This window comes from Diuraphis noxia, unplaced genomic scaffold (genome assembly GCF_037042655.1).
Source record: "Diuraphis noxia isolate RWA-SAM2 unplaced genomic scaffold, SU_Dnox_SAM2 contig0007, whole genome shotgun sequence".
Classification (NCBI taxonomy): Eukaryota; Metazoa; Arthropoda; class Insecta; order Hemiptera; family Aphididae; genus Diuraphis; species Diuraphis noxia.
In genome coordinates this window covers 2178025-2197997 of record NW_028301717.1, presented here as the reverse complement: position 1 = coordinate 2197997, position 19973 = coordinate 2178025, and the positions used below count along the sequence as shown (strand labels likewise).

General features: G+C 27.2%; 3 protein-coding genes across 4 annotated transcripts; 1 reads left to right on the top strand and 2 right to left on the bottom strand.

Moving 5' to 3' along the window:
* On the top strand, positions 1-3081 carry LOC107168129 (syntaxin-10). The gene is made up of 4 exons (XM_015517434.2): positions 1-750; positions 1418-1623; positions 1793-1887; positions 2787-3081. The coding sequence occupies exons 1-4, from the start codon at positions 688-690 to the stop codon at positions 2861-2863; spliced, it is 441 nt and encodes a 146-aa protein (XP_015372920.1). The 5' UTR covers positions 1-687; the 3' UTR covers positions 2864-3081.
* A 508-nt stretch (positions 3082-3589) lies between these two features.
* LOC107168122 (ubiquitin specific protease 5) lies at positions 3590-7059 on the bottom strand. Of its 2 annotated transcripts, none has more exons than XM_015517424.2 (5): positions 6734-7059; positions 4702-4789; positions 4379-4634; positions 4105-4302; positions 3590-3984 (listed from the first exon to the last, which is right to left on the bottom strand). In XM_015517424.2, exons 2-5 carry the CDS (start codon positions 4783-4785, stop codon positions 3722-3724), a joined length of 801 nt encoding a protein of 266 aa, XP_015372910.1. In that variant the 5' UTR covers positions 4786-4789; positions 6734-7059; the 3' UTR covers positions 3590-3721. The 2 variants fall into 2 exon arrangements, with proteins under 2 accessions (XP_015372910.1, XP_015372909.1); XM_015517423.2 differs by having other exon boundaries at positions 4702-4795; positions 6734-7058.
* A 1532-nt stretch (positions 7060-8591) lies between these two features.
* On the bottom strand, positions 8592-18227 carry LOC107168133 (elongator complex protein 2). The gene is made up of 12 exons (XM_089230254.1): positions 17890-18227; positions 17259-17448; positions 16093-16209; positions 13902-14129; positions 13497-13754; positions 12152-12369; positions 11911-12087; positions 10979-11156; positions 10690-10836; positions 9548-9713; positions 8912-9424; positions 8592-8800 (listed from the first exon to the last, which is right to left on the bottom strand). Exons 1-12 carry the CDS (start codon positions 18028-18030, stop codon positions 8647-8649), a joined length of 2487 nt encoding a protein of 828 aa, XP_089086380.1. The 5' UTR covers positions 18031-18227; the 3' UTR covers positions 8592-8646.
* Between the last annotated feature and the right edge of the window lie 1746 nt (positions 18228-19973).

The following is a 19973-nucleotide window of genomic DNA, read 5'->3' as shown; positions in this document are numbered from 1 at the left end:
CACTTCGAAATTCGAATATGACTTCACGACTTCAGGAAAGTTTTGTGCACTACGCATTGTGTTGTGTGTAAAGTCAACTGCGCAACATTGAAAATCGGTAACGTTAATATATTTGTTGCGCACTTGTCGTGAGCATCTTGCGCATTGGATCTGTGTGAATGCGTGATCATACCTATATAGTTATTTCTATCATGAACTTTATTCATTATGATACTCTTATTAGGACGTTGCTAATAACTTTATTTTTACAAAATTTTATAGACAGATAATAATATTTTTATCATACAGGCCGACGTAAAATGTGAAAATGTGAATACGCCATTGCCATTGATGAATGATGACTATTCACTAGATATATTGACCACCTGTTATAATTCGTAATTTTTTTTTATTAATCATTTACCTATAAATTATGATTTTCCAAACAATTACTTCTAATCCTTATGTCAAATATTAACCATTGTCACTATTTTTAATAGTTCATAGTTTATTATCATCTCTAGTACAAGATTTAGTTAATACTAAGATAATTACAATTCACTTATAATTTTTTACCTACTACAGATACAATAACTTTATGTATAAAAAAATTATGTTTCTATCTATTAGATTACTAATTAACTATAGAAATTAATTTGTTCTAAAAATTTTAATTACTAAGTGATTCCAACACCAAAAGATAATAATATGATGCCCAGAGGAAAAAATGGTTATTCCTGGGAGTTAACCTCAGGAACTCAAGACAGTGAGGTAAGATTAAATTCATTTAAACTAGCTTATTTTTAAAGGAAATTGATTAGACAATTAAGAATTTAAGATTGATAATTATCTAATACCTATAGAATATTAATAACTAAATAAAATCTTCATCACTTAATGAAATAATGAATTTAAAATTAAATAAATGATTATCTTTGAATTTATATACCTAATTCTATTTATCACCATTTATTACTTTAATTCTATTTAATTAGCTCAACAACATTGCTAACTCCAAATTTTACTTCTACTAATCAAGAGTTTAATAAATCTCTTCAGAAATTTTTAAGTAATTTAGTTAATAACCTTACAAAGTAGTGTATAAGATGTAGTTTGCTGAATTATTTATAAAAGTGTAATGTCCATTCTTACTATGTCCCGTTAAAGTTAACAGACACATAACTGACAGAATTTTGCTGGTGAAAATTCCAATAATAATCGGCTATCGATTGACAGATACAGGAGATACGAAATTGTAATAACCGGCCTTAGGCATTTCTTTTTATAATACAATTAAACAATGTGTGTATCAAAGTTAAAATAAACCATTATATTTATTAAATTTTTTAGTATTTTAGTATTAAATTTAATATTTAGTGTTTAATATATTTTACTACTTTTAATTAAATTATTTGTAACAAATTTTTCATTACATTAGCCTTTATTAGAAAGGAATAATGAAGATCCAGATGATGTGTTATTTACATCTCGCCCTGGCACATCAACATTTGTGGCTGATATGCTTAGTTCACATTCTCATAAGATGAATAATCAACACAATCAACTGGACCTCATATCTAATTCAGTAAAAACTTTGAAAAATGTTTCAGAAGATATAAGTGTTGAATTAGATCATCAAAATGTGTAAGTTATAAATTATTAATATCTATTTAAACATAACATCCTTTCATTTTTTACCATTTACTGTACTGTTTAATATCGATTTACACTTTCATAACAAAGTGATAGAAAAAAAACTTATCAAATTAACTATATTTTAACTACATTACAAATGTATTTTTAATTTTTTTAGAATGCTCGAAAATTTGAGCTCTGAATTAGACAAAACAGAATCAAGATTAGACATGGTATCAAAAAAGGTGGCACAAGTTCTACAATTGTCTGATGGTAATATTTTAATAACATCAAATTATATAATTTCAACAAAATTTTCTCTGGTATTTACATTTAAGATTTAAAAATATTAAACATCTAAAATGCAGAGTGAAGTTCAATATCTGTGTGTTACAATTTGAAAATGGTTTGATACATTACAACATCTATATTTAAGCTATTTATTATTTTCTAAGCTTCATACATTTGAATGTTTATTGACTAATTCAATAAGTTGTAATTTATTGAAGAAAAAAAACTATTAAGATGAGAAAATATGAACATATATAAACATAAAAGATACATATTATAGTATTTGGACTTTAGAGACCCTGGCAGACGTCTTAAGTGTAGCCGGTGCCATGACCTACTAGTCGACTAACCACTACTATCCCGCTATGAAGTGCTATTATTGAACAGCTTCTTCAATCAAGCCAACCATGACCTAATATGTATCCCTCCATTGTGCTTATTGTAAATATTTTTCTTAGATTGTTCAAATTAAATAAGTGTGACAAAAAAAAAAAAATATTTTTATTTCTCTGGTTGGATTTTTGAACCAAACTATTAGATATTAGGTTTGGTTTGATTTGGAATTTCTAGTTCAATTTTCAATACATAGAATTGTCACAAAATTATAGTAAATAATTATGTAAATATAATTACAGTTAATATTAGAAGATAAAATAAAATAATTGATAAACGGAAAATAAACATAGGTAGTCTTATGAATATAACTGATAGTTTATAATATTAGATGTGTTTTACAGAATAAACATATACAACTAGATAATTGAATAAATTTATTAATATTTTACTGTCGTTATTTTTGAAATATCTTTTTTAACAAATTACATCCTACAATTATTTCTATTCTATTCAATACAATATTAACAATGCAATTTATATTTCAGATAAAAGACAATGGATGGCGATTGGAATTTTAGTTGGTATTATTTTAATAACCATCGTTCTTTTAATAATTTTGTAAACTATATTTAAACATTATATTTGGCAAAAAAGACTGATTTTATTTATTTTATATTTACTTTTCTCATAAAATATATTTACATATTATTATGATAAATTTGAAAGGTATTCATTACTAGTCTAAATTCTATTATCATTTAATTTATTGTTATTCGGAGTATATATTTTATCTTATTTTATATCTTTAAAATAAAATATTATGAATTATGGATTGATAAATTGTTCTTGATTGTTCAGCATATTGTATAATTTTTCTCTGAAATGTGTTCTTCATTATATCTATACAAAACATTTTGATGTACTTAATTTTACCCTTGCATTTATTTGATTATCTTCTTAGACGTTTAATAATACTATAATAAAACTATTTATTTCTATTGCACCTTCCAACTTCGATATTTCCTTCCATTATACTCTGTTCTTACTAGATTAAATGTAAAATCTATTCTTGATATATATTTAATATTAGAAAACTATGTTTGACCAGATATTAGTTCCTAATGACCTTAGCTTGAATCACTCACATAATATATTCTCTTTATTCAAAGATTATGTACCTATAAAACTATAGAAATTTTAATTATTTTAAAAATAAGCACATATTGTTTACAAAGTATTTTAAAATATATTACTATTATTTAATTGAAATCATATGTTCACTTATAAACTAACATTATATTATATAGTATAAATAAATAAACATATGATTATAATACAAAATATTTTATATATGAGTTATATAATTTTTGATGGAGTAATCTGTAATAATTATAATGTTGTTATTAATACACATAAGTCAAAATACATCAAACAGATAATGATATTTTATGCAAGAAAATCTACAATTAATCTTATACAATTATTGATCAAAACAATAGTTATAATTAAAATTAAAATTAAATGAATATGGATCAGCATATTGAGTTAAATTATGTTCTCTGTAATACACTATATACTGTGGATAAAATTCGTAATCATTAAATTTTACATAAACCATACCATTTAATGATTTAGCAGTATCGAAAACGTTAGGTATAACGTTCAAATTATAATTCACGTTAACATCTTTGATTCTATGAACCAAAACTCGGCAAATTATAAATGCTCGCTCGATAGAAATTTCTAAAAAATAATATTTTAAATTAACATGAAAACAGGAATGTTTCGAATATTTAAACAATACATTATAATATTATACAAAATAATATAAATATTTTTTATCACTTAAAAAAATTTACCTACCACTATTAAAGTCATGTCTGGATGGAACAAAAGGTTCAGCAAAATTATTGTCCATAATATGGTCCATAAGCCATTTGGTTGCACATTCTAGTCCTTGGTTATAAGTATAAAATAATGCTCGTTTGATTGCTTCTCTTGGAAAACCCATATTAATAAGTATATGCATTAAATTTTCATCATAGTCTACTGTAGTTGATCCTGATTTAATATAAATAAATATATTTTAATGAAATTATAAAATTTAATTTAATTGATTAATGTATCAATCATTTACCTTGATTACATGATGCATATTTGTTGGCATACAAAGGGCAATATGAAAAGCATACACCTTTTCCATATCGACAACGACTAGTGAAACGCCAATCTAAATTATTCTCAGCAATTGATTGAACATTTTTAGTGGCAGTAACATGATATAAAAGCCATTCATTTACATTTATATTTTTAGTATTTATTTCCATTTCATTTTTTCTTAATGTGTATAAACCCCAAAGCAGTGGATTTTGTACTTTATGAACACTAATTACCTGAAATTATTTCAAATTTCTATTCATAAAAATAAATCATTGATAAACAAGTCATAAATTGTCTTACATCAAAGAGGTCATACAAATGTCTAATTTCTTCAACTTCATATAATTCTGAATCAACTACTGGTTCAATAGAATAATCATTCATGATTCTGCAGCTATAATTAAGATTGCTCATACAAGAACCAAATATTATTGCAACAATATTAATTTAATAAATATATATGCAAAATAATAAAATTTTAAATCAATGTTTGTTGTTTAAAAATCTTTTAAGGTATTTAAATAATTGTTAATAAACTATATCGATAAGATTGTATTTGACTTCAATCTAACTTAATTAAAGGGTACATGATAATTTTAAGTGATTAACATTATATTTACTAAAGAAACTCCATTATAAACTTTATCAAAAAACTAAATCAGGAAAATAGACTGGGTACCTAAGTATTTTTAACACTTATTTGTCCTATTTGGTTATATTTTGATGAGACCCAATTAAAGATGCATGATTTAACATTTTTTTGAATATTGTCTTCGATGACTTGTAATAAAAAAACGTCAAATTAAAATAATAGGTAAATCTGAAACCATATTAAAATTAAAATTATAGGTATATAATCCTTAGCACTATTGATTGAAAAGCCTGAATTGGCCTGATATTCGAGGGCTTGGCTGGGCCCCAGATTGCTATTCCATAAGACCAGACTGGTCTTATGATTGTCTTATACATAATAAGTTTGTTTTGGAGTTGAGGAGTGGTCAGAGGAGGTGAAGTCTATTGTTCGCTGATTTTCTTTTTTCTTTTAGGTGGGGGCCCCAGGTTAGTGTTTTATCGAGTGTTATGCCTAAGTACTTTATTTCGGTTTGGACAGGGATGGGGGCGTTGTTCATGATTAATTGAGGGCATTCACGGGGAGATTGTATTAACGTAAAAGTGACTTGTACAGATTTGTCAGTATTTATTTTGATTTTCCATTTTTTGGCCCATTTGTCTATTTTATTAGCGTGATCCTGGAGTGCAGCTGAAGCTAGGATAGGATTTGAACTAGAGGAAAGAATAGCTGTGTCATCGGTGTATGTTGCAAGAAGGGTGTTAACCTTACACAATGACCTAAAAATATTAACTACCACTGAACTAGCCAAAACAATGTATAAAAATTTTCACCAAAATTTAAGCACTCATCACAATACTTTAATATCACACATGTCCTCCCTCACCCTCCCAAAAAACCCACCACGCAGACTAAAGCAAAAATGGTGTAGAGACCTATTAAATTAGTAAAGGAGGTGTTACCATTGGGTTTCTTCCTCATCACGTCATTCATGCTACTTTATTGTTTTTTTATCTTATTTGCTTATTGTAATTACTGTGTACAGATTGTAAATTGTCTCCACACATAAAATCAAAAAGGCTACAATTAAACAATCGATTACGCACACTAAGCTCATTGCTACACAGAAACACACACACTAACCTAAATGTCAAATTAATAATATATAAAGCTCTTCTAAAACCCATCTTGACCTACGGGCTCCAGCTCTGGGGTAGTGCAAAAAAATCAAATATACAAAAAATTCAAGCTTTTCAAAACATTGACCTAAGAAAAATCACAAATGCCCCTACCTTTGTATCCAATGTTACGCTCCATAATGATCTATGAATAACAACAGTACTTGACGAAGCAAAATGCTACTACAAAAGATTTCACATCAAACTACCTCTTCATCCTAATCCTCTTATTAAAAAACTATCTACCTTGTCCATTCCAGGTAATCGAAAGATTGTGCGAAGATGGTGTCGGGACCTTCCGTCTCAAAATTAAAATTAGCTTAACTTAAAAATTTAAGAACACAAAATAGGTAGTGTCACCAATGGGTGGCTTCTTCCCTCAAAAAAATCATATGTAAATACCCTATTCACATTTGCTTATTGTTCTAGTTAAGAACAGATTGTAAATTTCTTATAAAAAATAAAAAAATAAAATAAAATTTGACTGAAAAAAATATTTATAATACCCTAGGTATATCTAGGGAAATAATATATTTTCTATATATAATATCCTAACAGCAGGAAATAAATTTAATTTACGAACCCAATAGAATAGAATATTAAATATCTTGAGGTGCAACACAACCAGACCTGACAGTAGATTCAGTTTTCAGTAGAACTAAATTCGTAAATTAGGCTTCCCGTGATATAACCGTCGTCCGTCAACATTACAGGCAACTGATGTTTGGGTGAAATTTTGATATTGTATATTTTTGTATATAAACTATAAAGTAAACAACAGATTCTACAATGGCTGGCTAAAGCAAGAATACCAATAAATTAATGAAATAATGACTGTCGAAGTGTCGACTGACGTTACAACATAGAATAACCAGAATGTCCAGATCCAGAATGGACACTCGCTGAGCACTCAAAAATCTATTCAATTTGGTGGAATATCAGTGTATCCATGTTTATTGGAATTTACGACTTTATTACTTATTGGGCTAAAGGTAATTTATATATACATATAGAGTTGGGCATTACCAGAATATATAGGTGTATATTCTGTGACTATACAGTATACCTAGTGATAACGATGGGGATTCCCGAAAAAAAGTTTTATTTTTGTTTAGGATTTTATTTTAATTATTAAACTCAACGATATTGTTCTGTTCAAGCAAACTATTAACTATTGTTACTTGTTAGTGTCTTTATTTCTTTAATCCTAATTCTTTATAGTGTGAACACAGAATAATATATTCTGGATGTGAGTGTCAGTAATATTGATCGTTTGAGGGCCGCTTTAGCAGTCGATGAGTGATTAGAAAGAACGTTTTCAAAATTAAAATTAAAATAAACTTTATGGAATTTCATTGTTTATACGTTTACCTGTTTACTTTAGGGAATGTAAATAATTTTTATAGCAAAAGTATTTAAAATTTAAATCAATATTATAATGAGCTATATTACACAACGATATACGATAACATTGTTAAGAACCCCGATTATTATTATTAGTATATTATAATCATAGACATATTATAAAACAATATAATATGTTTTATATGTCTATGTATATAATTTACTAATTTAGCATTAACATTATTATTACATGAACGTCATGAACAATTTGTAATGTAGAACGCTGACTCAACATTCGGCGAGCGTACAATGTAAAACCGTCCCGTCTCCCATACGGGCCAGTCGGTTGATGACAGTATGATGATAAATATTTTTATTTTTACTCATATAATTAAACCTATCAGTATATTATCACATCTCATCTCATCATCTTCCTTTTCGAATTTTTCGAGAGACTTCCGGATGTCATAAATATGGTTCAGAATGTTCAGATAAACTATTTTTTGTATATTATAATTTATAATTTTCGGATTAAATACGTTATACTAAAGTATTGATTGTACATTTATTGTTGTGTTATTATAATTATAAATATTACATAAAAGTATAAAATATGTTCGTTTTTTAATCAATATTTTACATTTACTAATTTAAAACAAAATATTATGTCTGGAATGAATTCTATACTTTTAAAATGTTATTATTTATAAATATTAGTTATTTTTTTTTATTGAATGTAAGATGGAACAATGAAATAAAAATATTTTAGCGAGACGTAAAATAAATCTGATATAGGTTCGCCACATCTGGTCAATGGTATATGTATAATATGCCGTTGGCTGGTGTTATAGGTTCCAATGGTTGTTTTAAACTTGTTCTAAAGAGTTATCAGAGGAAGGACAGTTGGTTCGTATTGCCACAGATTATATAAAACTATTATATAATCTGTGGTATTGCCAAGGATTTATTGCTAAAAACCCGTGTGATCACCCATCCATGAACGGCATGATTGCATGAACAAGAAACTCGGTTAGTAAGTACACTCAGAGCATTTCCGCAGTTGAGTGAATTTGTTGAAATTAGTTAACATATTAATATTTGAGAAAATCACAAGTATTTTATACAATTTATTAAATTTATACAATAATACAATCACGGAAAATCTTTTAAAAATATGTCATAAATTCTAACCATCATGTCCGCACCACAAGATGCCATTTGTAGAACACCTTCTCTATATCTTGAGTCAGTCTTACGCAGTAATGGTTGAAACTTAATTTTCTTTACTGTTAAGTGATGTCCAAATCTATAATAATGTATTATTTAAGGAAAAGATAAAAATTGAAAGTGACAAATTTAATAATAAAGCAGTATAAAAATGTATAATATTAATTATGTAGCTTATGAAAAAGGATACTCATTGATTAAATCAGCAATTTTAAACCAAGGTGTGACAGATTTTTCATCATAATTCCATGTATATAAACTAATATTTCCACAGTCAGCACCAACAGCCAATAAATAGGTTTTATTACATTCACTTATTAATGTGGGAGCAAAGGCTACAGCTGTAAAACTCTTTTCTGATGCTATTAAAGGATTAGTTTTGGCACAGTAAGTTATTTTGCTATCAACACTATGATTATTTTGACCCCAAATTACTAATTTTCCATCTCTAGATCCAGTAGCAAAGTATACAGAATCATGAGTCCAGGCACAACACCATATTATTCGCGTATGAATACCAGTGTGTTTGTCTGATTTGCTTGTTATAATAAAATAATTTGATTTTATATCATATTCAAATAATGACCAGGTACGATCACGTGAAACGGAGAGAAGATTTTTACTATCTGGTGAAAAAGCTAATTGAGTCACAGTTAAATTATGTGACATTAACTTTTGTATCTGTTGAAAATTTTCGGTACTCCTACAAATCAAAAATTAAACATTTAACTAAGTTATTATAGCATTTTTGGATTTAATTTATACAAATTACATTTTAAATACTAATATACATATTATTATTACATAGTTTATTTTGTTTTATTACCATATTATAATAGAAGCCAGTTCTAATGATGTAGCTTTAGCTGCTGATGCTATCCATTTATGATTAGAGGAAGATGCTAAACAGTAAACTTCATAAACGTGACCATAAAGTTTTTGAATTTCTGGCCATAAAGTATTTTGAATTAAATCTTCTTCAGTCGGAGGTTCTAATACAAAATAATATGACATACAATTATTTAAATTTATATAAAAATTTTGCTGATACTGGATATAATGGGCATAACAATAAAATTATTGTTATTACTCATTATCTTTATGCCTATAAAATTTGAAGAATATCAAAAGAAAATCCTCTTAAAATTTATTTTAATACTTAAAGTTTCTTGCTAAGTATAAATGTTTAATAATTCAAATCCTATTTAATCTCCATGTACTTTAAGCTACATTTAATTATTTGTATAAATATATAGAAAGTGGTAGGTACTATATATATATATGTGTGTGTGTGTGTATATATATTAAATATGTACCGGGTGATTCTTTTATCATTGAACACTTATTATTTCAAAAATTACTAATGAAATTATTATTTTACATAGTTTCAAGTTGTTCAAAAACCAACGTTTTTATTAAAAAAAATTATTTTAAAATATTTTTTATCCTTATCATTTTTTAAGTTTTTTACTTTTTTGAATGATAACATGAGTTTTAATTTCATATTCCAAAACAGAATATTTTTCTAAGTATTTTGATTCATAAAAATTGAATTTAGGACGAGTAGTTTATGAGTTATAAGTATTTAAAGTTTAGATTGGCAGAATGGAGTGGTACGAGGTTACCCTGCAAAATGTTTGTCTACTACTCTTGTAGACACGCTCGGATACTACGCTTGTCTAAATTTTAAATACTTATAACTCAAAATACTCGTTCTAAATTCAATTTTTATGAATCAAAATACTTAGAAAAATATTCTGCTTTGGAAAATGAAATTAAAACTCTATACTGTCATTCAAAAAAATAAAAAACTTAAAACATTTTAAAAATATAACTTTTTAATAAAAAAACGTTGGTTTTTAACAACTTGAAACTATGTAAAATAATATTTTCAAAAACATTAATAATTTTTGAAATAATGAGTGTTCAATGATAAAAGAATCAACCGGTATATATTTTTAAACTTACGATTTAAATACAAAGGAATAAAATAATGTTCAGGATAATCTTTCTTTTTTGGTTGATTAGTATTATTTTTACAGTCATCTTCAGACACTGCTTTATTTGATAACCCAAGTGATGGAACAGAAGCACCAAGTGGACATTTTGTGATATCTTAACAAAAATTAATAGCACAATATATTTTACTGAACAAAATAAATAAAAAACATGTTACTAAAATCTGAAATAACTGAATCATTACAAATAAAAATTTTAATAAAACTAATAATAATTTGAAGATTAATAATATATTTACCGACAGAATTAAAATTGATTTTAGCTAGTTGACTCATATTTTCTAAAAAATTGTAGGGTGCTTGAAATGCTCTAATAACTTTTTCTTCAGCTGAAGACACAAAACTTAAACTCGACAACAAAGCAACACTAGACATATTATATCCATGAACTTGAGGTCTTGCCATTTCATGCCAATTCTAAAACAAATAATAAATTATTGGGAATTTATTTTGTCGAGATTTTTTTGTAATATTATTATTTAAGAATTAAGTTAATTGAGCAAAATGCATTGATTCAAGACTCATTGTAATGTTTCATGCTGAAGTAGAGTAAATGTGGTATACTCTGTTCCAAGAGAGAAGGTACAAATTTCTTTGTTTATCGGTGCATTCCTCAACATTTTTGCACGTTTAGTTACGATTTTCAAAAGTTTGGACTATCAGTAATGAGTGAGAGAAATTTGGTCTCCGTGTTATTGATGGTGTTATTTGAATGCACATGGTGCATGTACCTTTTCAAGAGGAACAGAGTATAGTTTGGGCTCTCTAAAAATATTTTTAGAAATGCATATGGAATAAATATAAGTTATAATATAGTTAATTTATTATTTATAATAAGTTCAGAGATTTCCAAAATATGACAGGTTATTTACTAATTAAATAAATACTAATATTTATTTATTTAAGCCACAAGTCTGGCCCTTCATAAGAATTTAGTATTTATCATATAACTAATAAACATACTTCAATAATATGACGGCACTTGTTCTCCAGACACCGTGACTTGCCCGGAGAAAAATGGCGCTCGATGGTCGAGGATCGAACCTGGTCCGGCTGAGCTACAGCCGACCTGTTAGACCGCTCGGCCACCTCGTCCCCCCAATATAATTATAATAGTTTTACCCGTACCATATCAAATAAATAAATAATTTAATAATAAGAAAAAACTTACGTAAGAATGTAAATTGGTATTTTGTTTGTTTGATTTAAGCCATTGAGCATGAATTCTAGTAGTCTGGTCAGAACTTACAGAAACAATATATTTTCCTTCTGGATCCCAATCAATGTCCTCAACAGATCCAAAATGACCTCCGATTGTAACTCCAGGAGTCCAACTACCACTAATATTCTAGAGTTTAGTAAGTAATTAGAAGATTTTTAATTATTTTTTACTATTTGTTTTCATCACATACTTTTGTCCATAGATGCAATGATCCATTATGTCCATGGGCTAATATACTATCACCATTAGGAGAAAATTTTCCACCATAAAACCCTAATGTATTACCACCAACTTCGCCCAACCTTATTGAATCAACCCAAAGACCACTGTTTTCATCATATGCCCAAACTGCCAATGTTTTATCCATAGAAACTGAAAGTAACTCCATTTTTTTCTCTGAAATATGATCTAGAATAATATAACATAATGTAAGTACTCAGCATTTGACTGGCTTTACGTAAAAAAAATAGTTTTCATAAAATTATTATATATTATTTTGGCCGTAGCCATTTTCCTCCAAAAACGAGATACCGTTTTCCTCCAATAAACTTACATAACTTTGTCCTAGTTCCTTAACTATCACTTTTTTCGGTCGTGAGAATAAATCGTCAATTGCTTTTCGCTTACATGCATTATTCACTATTTGTCGATTTATTTTTTTTGGTGATGGCAAATGATTATGTACATTTTTGTGTAATTAATCGGCTACTATTTCTTCATTTTTATTAGTGTATATAACTGCTTGACAAGTCGTTAAACAACATCGCCAACGTGATAATTCAGATTTTGACTTATATGCTAAGAAATATTTATAACTATCACGAATTAACAAAGGTTTTCCTCAAGAACTTTCAATAAACGTTGTATATGTACGTATCTTTATTAGGCTTAATCAAAGTTACAATCGACTGTTATAAACTACGTGTGCTGTCGGACACTTGGACTAGCGTTTTTCCCTAGCCGATTAGAACGCGACCAGAATTTAATCAACAGATACGCGCAAAATGTGATCCTAGCCATACTCTATTTTTATAATACGAAACGCAACACTACAACACTGACTAAAATATTGGAGGAAAATAGACATAATTTTAGTCAAAAATAATGTGTAGGAAAATGGAAACCAACCTTTTTTGTTTTTGGCAGAAAATGGACAGTGGAGGAAAACGGAATCTCGTTTTTGGAGGAAAATGGTCCTGCCCATTATTTTAGGTTTGAGTAAAACGTTTTGTAAATAAATTATACAATACAATTTTTTAAATTTAACTATTTATTGTTATAGATTTATATTACTGTCATAACCTCTACTATAATGTCACAACATGGATTTCCAAACACAATTTTTTTGATTATGACCCTTCATCTGCTAAATGAGACATTTTAATTGTACTGTCACACTATAGTAGGTATAACTGTAAAGTGTATTTGTTTAATCTTATGATATGTTTTTGAATCATCAAAAACAGTTGTGTTTAAAAGGTTGGGAGACACATTTATAGGCAACTACTGAACTACGATTAATTTGATTAATATACCTGAACAAAAATTAGGTTTCCAATGTACTCCATAAATCCAACCATCGTGTCCAGATATAACAGTTTCTAATTGAATCATATAATTACAGTCAGAACCATCTTGTTTAGTCACATTTAATGTTTTACTCTCTAATTTTAATGTATCATTGATTTCTTTATTTGATTTGCAATTGTTATAACTTTCTTCAATTGTAAATTTCCACAATCGCATTACAGAATCTTGAGACCCACTAGCAAGAAACAAATTTCCTAAATTACCTAAAAAACATATAAATGTAAGCTATTTAAAGGGTACATATTTTTATCAAGTTAAGATAAGTAATATCATGAAAATGTTTTTTCATTGGTCATACATCCAAAAAAAATTATAAATAATTTTGTAAATTGATGATACACAGTATTTACCTTCAGATATAAAATCTAATGAACGAACCCAATCTTCATGACCCATCAATGAATGGCTAAGAAGAAATTCTGAATTACCATTGCTAAAATCATTCATATACAACTGTATCTTGTTATTTGATAAACCACATGCCAATAGAAGACAATTTGTATTGGATAACAAAGTAATTTTTAGAGACAAACATAATAAACTGTCAAGGTCAATAGTTTGAGCACATAGAGATGTATCTGAAAATAAATAATTTATCTTCACAGATATTTAGAGCAAACGCAATTAAATTGTAAAAAGTAATTTTAGATTTTTAAATAATGATGTGAACTAAGCAAAGTATGTATATTAAATAATAATTTATTATTTTTTACATAAATTAAGGAAAACTACATTTTAAATAAAGGCCAACATTTTTAAATCTGACTAGATAATGGAGTTTTTAGATAGATTGAAAGTATTAGTATTACATATATTGTATTAGTAACATTTTAACTTTATATATTGAGATGCACACATAATTTTAGATAATTTTCCGCCTAGTTAGTAGTTTTAAAATAGTGGAATGGAAAAAATTCAACTGTGTCAATTTTATTAATAGAAAATTAATTTTTAATTTTTAATAGTTATTTAATTACCTCTAATACCGATCCAAAGTCCACATATAAGTACTACAAAATGAAGTAAATACTAAATTATTCTTTTTTAAAGGTAAACACAATTTTTTTTCGTTAAAGTATTAATATTATTGGAAATATTTAATAAGAAATCATAAGAGAAAAAAAATTTTTCTAATCATTTGGATTGTTATATTTTTTTTTAGTTTATCAAAAATTATTATTCTGTTAACTCTTCCCTATTTTAAATGAAGGTACAATTATGTTATTGTTAACTGGACAACTGTTTATTTGTTTCGACATACAAAAAAACACGAATAACTATGACTTTAGACACAATAACTATTGCACAATAGCTAGCACTCGATGCACCTTCCTTCCAAGTAGCACTGGTACTAGGTGACACGGACATGATTTCTGAAAAGGGGGGATAAAAAATAAATGATATAACTAAATGGGAGGGGAAAATTGGAAAGTCTTCAGCCTATAAGACCAGTATTTAGCGAGAAATTAATAAGTAAATATGTTCACAAATGGTAAATTATTTCGGTCAACGGTGTGTACTTTATTCCAGTATCGTGAATTTTGACAGTTCTCATTTAAATAAAAATTTATTAAAAATTGTACAACCACGCTATCAGCTTGATATTTTCACAGTTGATCACAAATGTTGTGATCCATAAACTATGGTAGTTTCATGTATAAGGATAAAAACCCCCATCATAAAACACGATATGGAAGATTGTCCAATTCAATTCTCCATAAAGTCAAAACTTTGAACTGAACCTGTAGCGATAATGACCTCATATTCTCATAACTTAATAACAAGTAACAATGATAATATCCAATAACATTTTAAACACAGACATACAGTGAAAGCATAGCCCATTTCGTCAAGCCTACATACATCTATTATACATATAGTATTGTCGAAATTCAATAGCTCGATAGATTATGATATGTAAAATATTATATTAGTGCATCCTTTACCTTGTTCCAAAAGAGAAGACACCAGGCGGCTATAGGCAAACCTGTTTTTGCTACGTAAATCTGGTGTCTGCTTTTTTGGAACAAGGTATACATAATGTAAGCAAAAACAAAAAAAAGCCAATGGAAGGGAATCTGACCCCCATGCCATCCCTTGTGTATGCCACTGCACTGATATCAATGTATCGCAAATGTACTACTCACACTGGATTAGCAGGTAGTCACTATTGTCAAGAGCTTACACTACTTTTTAATATGAAATTAATACTCTGGAAAAAAGTAAAAACTAAGAATATGATAAAAATAATAAAAATTTTAATTTCATAAAATTGTTTGTTTTTTTTTTTTGTAATAACTCAAAATCATGCAAAATATTTTTTTTAATTCAAGTAATACTTTTAGAGAAAATGAATGTTTTACTTTAAAAAAATCATCTTGTAAAGCAAAATTTGGAATTTTTAGCATGCTTTATAAGTATATAATATCCACTATTTCTTGCTCAAAACTCTTAAATTAATTATACATTTTTTCAATTACAGACAAATACATTTTAATTAGTACTGTATAGATATTCAAATAATATAAATAAAAAACTTACTTTCATTTTTGTGTTTATTCCAAACTTTAACTGTACAATCACCAGCAGCAGTAACTATAATAAGTGTTTGATTTTCAAGTCTTATTGCATCATTTATTGTAACAACATCAGAATGTCCTAAATATAAATTGTTTACATTTAATCATGATTTAAGACTAATATAATAGTTTCAACTATATATTTGTATGTCTATAAATTAGATAATCGCATAAAATTACTTCAAGGATGTCGGTGAGGTCAATTTTTAGTACAAAACATGTCTAACAAGAAAAAAATCTCACAGGCATAAACAAAGTGAAGTGGGGTGTTCTATAATTTGTCGAATGTTAGATTTTGTTAATTTTTTTTTATTTAAAAAAAGAAAATATTTTGCAGGTTATATCAAAGACCAATTTTTAAAATTATGATTATAAAAGTAAAATATACAATTGAATAATGCACAATATTTGTTATTTTTCCAATGTATTTTACAAGTACTAATGAAAGTAAAATGAAAAAAGTTCTCATCTTTTAGATTAAACTCTGACATTTCAACAAGATGAGAGGGTTTTCCTTCTAAAATAGATATGATCATAACGAATAGTAGATTTGTAGAAAAGTATTATTATTGAGGTATAATTTCTATGATTTATAAATTTGAGAGAATTTCAAAAACCGCTACAAGACTTTTAAATTTTAAATTATATTGGTCAAACTTTTTATTTTATAGCATTAAGTAACATGTTAATTCTTCCCTATAAAACTGTTTTCTTGCTCTACAACTACAATACTTATGAAATCTAACACAATTTATATCCACAATTGTATACCCGTAAAGAAAATAAGTTTATCTTTTAAATCATTGTTAGGTAATTTCTACAATAACATTTAATTACTAACTATAATACATCAAATTTGTTAATTAATTCAAAATTGTTCAAAATTTAAGTTTAAGCTAGAAATAATTAACTAATATTAAACTTATCTATGATACCAGAGACTCATGCCAAACAAACAATATACACTGAGGAACGAGGGCCAAATAAATGGTCTATAGTTAATAATGGCTTCCAGAAACTTAAACTTCCACATTAATATTTTCTAAAGACAAAATTTCCTTTTGACGGGAATGATTTATTTGCTTACATACTTACCAGATTATGTAAATTAACTCTAAGAAAAATTACCAATTAGTTTTTCATAAGCTTTATAGGATCCTGTAGGTAAAATATCTTCCCATAATATAGCTGTATGATCAGTTGAACAAGAAACAAAATCTTGTTGGCAAGAGCTATCTACATTTTGTACCCACTTAACACTATTTACACGCATTGTATGTGCAACAAATGAAGAAACAACTAGTCCATCACTTTCATTCTGAAATAATATAAGTGTAAAATTTAATATTATTTTTACTTTTTATTTTCTGATGATTAAGCTTATGTAATAAGTTACCTATTGCATTTACACAAACAACAGTTAATAAATAATGAAATTTAAGTTAACAAATATATATATATATATATATGTATAAATTATATACACGCTTAAAATATCATTTTTACATTTTCTAAGACCATTTATATAATTAAATAATTCATAAGAGCCATTTATATTGATACCTGCTTGCATCATAAAACTAAAATATTAGATGGGTTAAATTCTGGCTTTTAGGTCCGTAAGGTTATGTTAAGCCTCTAGGTTTACATACCTATGTACTAGGTAGTAAATAACTTAATAATAAAATCTTTTATGCTTAATAACCTGGTGTTGTGATACGGGAGAAAAAAAGCTATAGTTATTGTTAAGTTAACTTACCATTATTTGAGGATCATACAAATGAATAGCGTTACAAGAACCATAAATAACTAATCCATTAACACCCCAATCTAAACAATTCGGTGAGCTGTTTACAGCTGAAGACACGTACACTGTCTTAATCCGTTCGAATTTACACATTTTCTTAACTGAAAAAATATAACTATATATAAATATCTATAAATTTAAACAAAAATTGCATTAACTACAGTCCAGGTGTCAATTATTAACTACTATTAAGTATAAATTTTAAATTTCATTTAAAAATTATTTCCCACTATTAATTTATTAGATATTATTAAGATAGGAAAGGAAGACGAACTACATATTAAAATATCAAGTATAGAACATATTAGATACAAGCCATACAACACACAAATCATGGAGCACATGTTTATTGTTATTATCAGTAATAACACGATAGAAAGTGATAAGCTGTAACGTGTCTGCTGAGTATCATTTATATATTTTTCCAGAGCCATCCCAAAAATTGATAAGCTTTCTATTGCCAATAGTGGAGAGCTATAAAAATTCCGAAAATAATTTTGCAGACAGTATTTCAGCCAACAAATATTTTGCCCGGAAATATTTGACCAGGAATTATTTCAGCCGAATAATATCTTGGACGACAGTATTTGATCCGAAGATAATTTAACCGACAAATATTATGGCCGAACCTAACCTAACCGTATTTTAGCCGATAAATATTTTGGACGACTAATAGAATATTATAGCTAAATCGATTTAAAAAAAAATACATAAAATTATATAAATAATAAAATATATAAATTAATACTAACCTGGACATGTAAAATGTATTATGTTGAGTGTGGGCTTGGCTCGGAGCCCCGTTCCCGGATAAATAAGGAGTAAGGACCCCTTAAATTATTTATCAAAATATTTAGCCGTACTTTTTTTTTTCGGCTAGTCATTCGACATTTTTTGGTGGCCTCTTTTTTGTCTATTATTACTCTATTCTACTATTAAGTAATTACTAATAGGTACCTAGACTTAAAGTAGGGTATTGCACAGATATCATATTAAATTAATTTGATTGTTGGGGAATTGCAACTTGTAAATACCAATGATCACGAGAGTCGAGAGATCTCTATAATAATCTATTAGATATATGGTTATATTGAAATATATATTTTATTTATGTTGCTTTGTTTTTTAATTGCTTATGATATAGGACAACAGTTATTAATTTATTATATTTATAATATACATAGGTATCATATCAATATCATTATATTAATGTTTGAAAGTATTGATTTTCCTTTATACTGCCCAAAACATAATAAAAAATTTTTATATATCAAAAAATAAAAAACTTACTTATTTTTACTTACGTTAAAAATATAAATCGCATTTTAAAAGGCATAAGGTCGCCAGTCGCCACACACCGCAGCGGTGGCGGTAAAATTGAGACAATTGAGTCCGGTTTCATTTTGCCGTAACCGCCACCGCCACCGACACCAAAACCGCTACCGCTGCAGTGTGTGAGACCTATAGACGGACAAACTTATGATAACTATGATACTTTAAAGCAAGCTGCTCATATATTATATTTTTTAAAACCTAATAGAAAAAGATAGGTACATCGTACATATATTCATATACTTTACATATTTTTGGATTACCATATTCATACTTTTTTAATTAAATATTTAATGATATTGTGATCTTAATATAAATAATAATAAATAATATTATTAATTATTATATTATTTTGTACCTATGTTAATTATCTTCAACAAAATATGTAATATGTATGTGACCTAGCTATGGGCTATAATTAATATAAATTATAAATATACCTATAATATGATAAAAGACTGAATTTAAATCAAATATTAATTTGGAGACTTTTTTTCCGTTTACCGAAAATTTCATGTATTTAGAGTTACAGCTGTAAAATAAAATAATTGATCGAAATCTGGGTTTGCGTAAAAAATTCCGTTTTTCTGTTACTTTTTTAGGGTTTTTCTGTGCTTCTTTGAAAACTATTGAAAATTTATCACTTTTGACCCCCTCAACTAGATTCACTTTCCTTTCAAAAAAAGTGGTATTTGTGAAAATCG